At 47.0% G+C, this 6,474-nt stretch overlaps 1 protein-coding gene across 1 annotated transcript; it reads left to right on the top strand.

Moving 5' to 3' along the window:
• The first annotated feature begins 1,103 nt into the window (after positions 1 to 1,103).
• On the top strand, positions 1,104 to 2,378 carry LOC131929283 (melatonin receptor type 1C-like). The gene has a single exon (XM_059285369.1). It carries the CDS (start codon positions 1,104 to 1,106, stop codon positions 2,241 to 2,243), a length of 1,140 nt encoding a protein of 379 aa, XP_059141352.1. The 3' UTR covers positions 2,244 to 2,378.
• The last annotated feature ends 4,096 nt before the right edge of the window (positions 2,379 to 6,474 follow it).

Raw genomic sequence — 6,474 nt, 5'->3', positions numbered from 1 at the left:
CAAAGTTAAGTAAATAAAACAACACAAACACCTTTATATATATATATATATATATATATATTTATATATATATATATATATATATATATATATATATATATATATATATATATTGCCTATATGTATAGCATATATATAAATATAAAGCCTATGTATATAACCTGCATTCGTGGTAATTGTATTGATATAATGTATTTAATCCTATTTATTTTAATCTAGCTTCAATTGAATATATTTTTAAATATATTTTTAGTGTAGTTAGCTGTTAATTTCATTTCTTTAACATACCATTTTTAAGTGGCTTGCTAATTTCTGTAGCAAATACAACCATTGTTATTTAAAAATTGTTGGTGCCTTGCTAATTTCTGCAGTTACTATAACCATTGTAACACAACATCTTTGAGTAGCCTGCTTATATCTCACCATCTCTCTCCCCTAGCTCTAGAACCAAGTGCCTGGTTCCCGCCTACTCTGCTGGCAGACGATTGACGTCTCGGCGCTGTTTGACCTTCGTCCAAATCTCGAACACGTTTCCAGAATTTCTGCAACTAAAAAAAAATCTTTAAAAAAATTTGGCTTACGTCTAGAAGTGGATAAACTAACTGGGTTTAATAAAAAAAAACTGTTTAAATTGTGGAAGATTCAGAGTTTTCTTGGACCTCCGCACACGGATCCATGCGATGCGGAGGATCAGTGCTGGTGTGTCTCAGACGCCGTCGTCAAGCTGTGAGACATGCGTTTCCCCCTTGCTAACTAGCTAGACAGATTGATAACAAGGGACGTAATCTCGTGACAAGAAGGGAAGTGATCTAAAAGGGGAGAGAATTTCCCCAGATTTAGGAAATCAAGGGGAGTAATTTGTTTCTACTGAAAGGGAGACGAGTAAGGTTTCTTTTTTTTTTAAGTTGGACAATTAGTATCTTTGAGCCCATCTTCAAACTCTACTCCAAACTTGTGATACTTAATTTATAAAACGTTCTAAAAGATAAATAAGGAGGTACTAACATGATAACAATTCTTCAAATAGTCATGTTTTTCTGGATTTAATATTTTTGAAGCCAAAAAATAAATAAAAGCAGACCAAATTTAAATTATATTTTAAAATGTCGTCGGTCGGGTTCAGCACGGTTCTGGTGAACAAACAAGAACTCGCCAACTACAGCATCAACTACTCAGACTCCATCGGCAACGACTCCGACGTCAGCTCCAACTTCTACAACCTCAGCTCTCAGGAGCTGCCGTCTGCTACAGCCCTGCACATCGGCGCCATCGTTATGCTTATCGCTCTTCTCTGGGGACTCTTCGGCAACATCTTGACTTCCTTCGTCATCTTAACCAATCGGGATCTTAAAAACACGACAAACGTCTTCATTGTTAGTCTCTGTATTAACGATATTCTAAACCTCGGCATCAACAACATGATTGTTTTAATCTCGTATTTTATGATGAAGTGGACAATGGGACTGGCTATTTGCGAGATGGTCATGCACTTCACTGTCCTGCTAATGGGGTCATCTCTTTGGCATACAGGCCTAATTTCCATTCATCGCCTTATCGTCGTTTGCTTCAACAATTTTTATAAGAAAATTTCTAAAAAAGCCTACACGATATTCGTGCTGTCGTTCGCTAGAATCGTTCCTCTCCTGTTTATGATCACGCCACATTTAGGAAGCATGTCACAGTTCCAGCCCAAGTTAATCCGCTGCCTGGCGCGGAAGGAGTTCAGTCTCTACACCATGCTGGTCAGCGTGACCTTGATGATGCTCCCGTCTATCATCCTCATCGTCTGCTACATCGCCATCTTCGTCAAGGTCTTCAGGTCCTCCAGCGCAATCCGGGCTACCCGGAAACGGGAATGGCTCCGGAGAGAAATCCAGGTCACCAAGATGTTCGGGATGGTCTTTCTTCTCATCATCCTGGGTTACCTCCCCTACGGCATCGTCCGATTCATTGACCGGAAGTTAGAACTCAGCGCTGATTTCTACGTCGGGATTTCCGTCTTGTACGCCGTAGCCAACAGCTGTAATCCGATAATCTACGGGGTAATGGACCGGAAAATCCGGCGTTACTGTTTCAGGGCGCTGGGTCTGGAAGAGACCTGCATGAAAAACGACCAGCAGTTGAATAAGAAAATCAGCCTGAAGACCAACGGAGAAACAGAGGTGACGGAAACGGTTGCTATAACGACGCCGGCGAAATCGGTGGCGCCCACGTCGACGACGCCCCCGCCGTGTCAAGTTTGACTACGCTCGGGGGAGAACTTTGAAAACACCGCCGCCACCCTAAACACCGCCACCCCTAACACCCTTAAAAGTGGCAGTGATGGGATAAACAATGGGTTTCTGTGTGTGGACGCCGCGGTTTACAACCATGTTGAATCCGGAAGTTACGTTTGTGAAAGTGATTCAATGAACCTCATCCCAAATAGCGGCTCGTCGCCGGAGACGGGGAAAGTTACTAGTACTAGTACTAATACTAGTAACCACGGCAGCGCCGCGCATCATGAACACAAAAACTCAACCCGATCGGAAATTTCCGAAAAACCTGCCAAATTTGTTCTCGTGAACGGCGAGGCTAGGACTTCACCTTCTCTGATAATGATCCGAAGCCCAAGTGACCACTCGGAAACCATGGTAACCGCGCAAATCCCCGGCGCATTCCTCAGAAAATCGGAAGAGGACCTTATCCACAGACACTGCAACCACAGCGCAGGTAAGTCCCAGGGAGTGAAATCCGACTCGTTATCCGACCTCATCAACGGAAGCATCATCGGAACCGAGTGGTACTTTGCCAACAAGTTCATCCTTTTCGGCGGGTCCACCTCGGCCCCGACGCTAAACGAGTTCCCGACGTTGGAAAAATTAACGACGAGCCGGAAAAGCGAAACGAAAAACAAAAGTAAAACGACGCCGAAGATTGTGATAGACAGACCTTCGGATGATGAGGATGAGGATGGTAGCGATGGTGAGGATGAGTTGGAGGCGTATTACAACAAGCAACTGGTCCTCAGTGATTGGGAGGAGATTTGCCGGGACCTCAGAGTAACGGAGTTATGAAGAGGCAACGGGCCAATACCGTATACGATTCTACTTCATACTAATTGTGGTTCTGGTGTGAATGTATACTTTGGTTCTTAGTAAAGAGACAACAGGTCAATACCTTAAGCCGCACACGATTGTACGTTATGGTAATCGAGGCTTTGGAGTAAAAGTATACTTTTGGTCCTTCTAAAGAGGCAACGGGACAATACCTTAAGCCATGCACGATTCAAAGTCGCGTTATTTAAAGATCTGGATTTAGTTATCATTTTGGGTCCTTATTTTCAATTATATAATGATCATTATAACTGTATTCTTAGTCTCAAAAGATTAAATGATTGCATTCGTGAAACCCATGACAAAATATCTGGGCAGGAAGTTGAAAAGTACCAAAGAATGCCCATTTATTAGTCCCTGTCTCTACACAGGTGATAGACCCAAGAAGACGAACAAAACTCACTGATGTGAAACCAATACAATTAAAAACCACATATTGTTTTAAAAAAGCTTCGTCAGGCAAATAGCCCATCATCATATTAATTGCCGATTCGGTCCTTGCCTACTTTGCCTATTCGTTAATCCGGCAATGGTCATAGTACTCATTAGCGTACAAGATGTCGGACATGACATCTTATAAATGAATAACATGTTTGTATTACCTTTTTTTTTTAAATTTAAACAGTTTTTGTTTTATACTAATGCCATGTCTCATTATTGTACATTTTCAAAGAAAAACAAAAAATCATAGGATAAAACAAATGGATTATGTTTTATGTATTAAAAAACAAGAACTCATTGCATATGTATTTTGAATTGAATTACTGTAATATTCAAAGATATATGAATACATTTCCTAATGTATGAAATTCACGAATGGAATGCAAGTATTAATGCTTATACGTAGAGTCACACTTTCTACACATTAGAACTTGATTAAGTTTTACACTGTTTGTATATTTAACATTGAGTGCCAAAAACCACATGATTTTGAGGTTTAGTATTGAAGGTAGAGAGTACAGATCTATTAGGGGTGTGGGGGGGGGGGGGGGGGGGGGGTAAGAGTTTGTTGTGAAACCATTGTTAAGTTTACTTACAATTTTCAGGATCTGTTTTATTCTATAACTAAACCAATGCATCCAGTTTAACTTGTAGTACTTTATTTTCATCTTGTAACATACAATATATAAACTCTTTAGGCTAGAGTTAATATATATATATATATATATATATATATATATATATATATATATATATATATATATATATAATTTTGTAATTGGAGAGGTGGCCTCAACCCTCAAACCCCTTTCACCCCCTAGATACGCCGATATCTGTATCTGACATTAGGCTGAAGACACTGTGACTGAAGGTATCTCTTTGTCTCTGTATCTTTGTGTCTCGCATGACATGGCTGGGACCGGCTGGCATGAATGGCTGAACGGAGCCAGACTCAAAGAATGGACCAGGTCCGTCCTTCAGGCCCGGGGGTGTGGGGTACTGTCAGGTCCGTACTCTAGTCCCGGGGGTGTGGGGTATAGGTCCGTACTCTAGTCCCGGGGGTGTGGGGCACAGTCAGGTCCGTACTCTAGTCCCGGGGGTGTGGGGCACAGTCAGGTCCGTACTCTAGCCCCGGGGTGTGGGGCACAGTCAGGTCCGTACTTAAACCCCGGGGGTGTGGGGCACAGTCAGGTCCGTACTCTAGTCCCGGGGGTGTGGGGCACAGTCAGGTCCGTACTCTAGCCCCTGGGGTGTGTGGCAAAGGTCCGTACTCTAGCCCCGGGGTGTGGGGCACAGTCAGGTCCGTACTCTAGTCCCGGGGGTGTGGGGCACAGGTCCGTACTCTAGTCCCGGGGGTGTGGGGCACAGTCAGGTCCGTACTCTAGCCCCGGGGGTGTGGGGCACAGTTAGGTCCGTACTCTAGCCCCGGGGGTGTGGGGCACAGGTCCGTACTCTAGTCCCGGGGGTGTGGGGCACAGTTAGGCCCGTACTCTAGTCCCGGGGGTGTGGGGCACAGGTCCGTACTCTAGCCCCGGGGGTGTGGGGCACAGTCAGGTCCGTACTCTAGTCCCGGGGGTGTGGGGCACAGGTCCGTACTTAAACCCCGGGGGTGTGGGGCACAGTCAGGTCCGTACTCTAGTCCCGGGGGTGTGGGGCACAGGTCCGTACTCTAGTCCCGGGGGTGTGGGGCACAGTCAGGTCCGTACTCTAGCCCCGGGGGTGTGGGGCACAGTCAGGTCCGTACTCTAGTCCCGGGGGTGTGGGGCACAGTTAGGCCCGTACTCTAGCCCCGGGGGTGTGGGGCACAGGTCCGTACTCTAGCCCGGGGGTGTGGGGCACAGGTCCGTACTCTAGTCCCGGGGGTGTGGGGCACAGTCAGGTCCGTACTCTAGCCCCGGGGGTGTGGGGCACAGGTCCGTACTCTAGCCCCGGGGGTGTGGGGCACAGTCAGGTCCGTACTCTAGCCCCGGGGGTGTGGGGCACAGGTCCGTACTGTAGCCCCGGGGGTGTGGGGCACAGTTAGGCCCGTACTCTAGCCCCGGGGGTGTGGGGCACAGGTCCGTACTCTAGCCCCGGGGGTGTGGGGCACAGGTCCGTACTCTAGCCCCGGGGGTGTGGGGCACAGTCAGGTCCGTACTCTAGCCCCGGGGGTGTGGGGCACAGTCAGGTACTCTAGCCCCGTGGGTGTGGGGCACAGGTCCGTACTCTAGCCCCGGGGGTGTGGGGCACAGGTCCGTACTGTAGCCCCGGGGGTGTGGGGCACAGGTCCGTACTCCAGCCCCGGGGGTGTGGGGCACAGGTCCGTACTCTAGCCCGGGGGTGTGGGGCACAGGTCCGTACTCTAGCCCCGGGGATGTGGGGCACAGTCAGGGCCGTACTCTAGCCCCGGGGTGTGGGGCACAGTCAGGGCCGTACTCTACCCCCCGGGGGTGTGGGGCACAGTCAGGTCCATACTCTAGCCCGGGGGTGTGGGGCACAGTCAGGGCCGTACTCTACCCCCCGGGGGTGTGGGGCACAGTCAGGTCCATACTCTAGCCCCGTGGGAGTGGGGTCTCACTCGATACAATGAATACTAAGTACCTCAAGTTATCTGCCCATGACAGGCGGCGGCCCAGCGTCCCTAGCAAATATGGGGTAAATGGCACTGAGGTGTGTGGACCCTCGGGCCACGCTCTATTGATTTTGTCGCCCGTCATTTGCTTTCCTTTGCCCTGGATAAGGCGTCTGAAAGTGTAAGAATGTTTTTTTTTTCTACAAGGCTATTTTTAGCCTCTTATTAAACGAGTAGTTGTTCTTTCTTTCGCAAAAAAAAAATGTAAAATTATAGATTAAAGGGAAATTGACGCTTTTCATAAGATCTAAATTAGAGCCAATTATATCGAAAATATAATCTTTGAATTTTTATTTTGAATCTTATTGACTGAAATACACTTTGTGT

Source organism: Physella acuta, unplaced genomic scaffold (genome assembly GCF_028476545.2).
Source record: "Physella acuta isolate Inbredline_101_S28 unplaced genomic scaffold, ASM2847654v3 ptg001605l, whole genome shotgun sequence".
In the NCBI taxonomy this organism is placed as follows: domain Eukaryota; kingdom Metazoa; phylum Mollusca; class Gastropoda; family Physidae; genus Physella; species Physella acuta.
The sequence above is the reverse complement of the archived record's forward strand: the minus strand, read 5'-3'. Positions and strand labels throughout refer to the sequence as shown.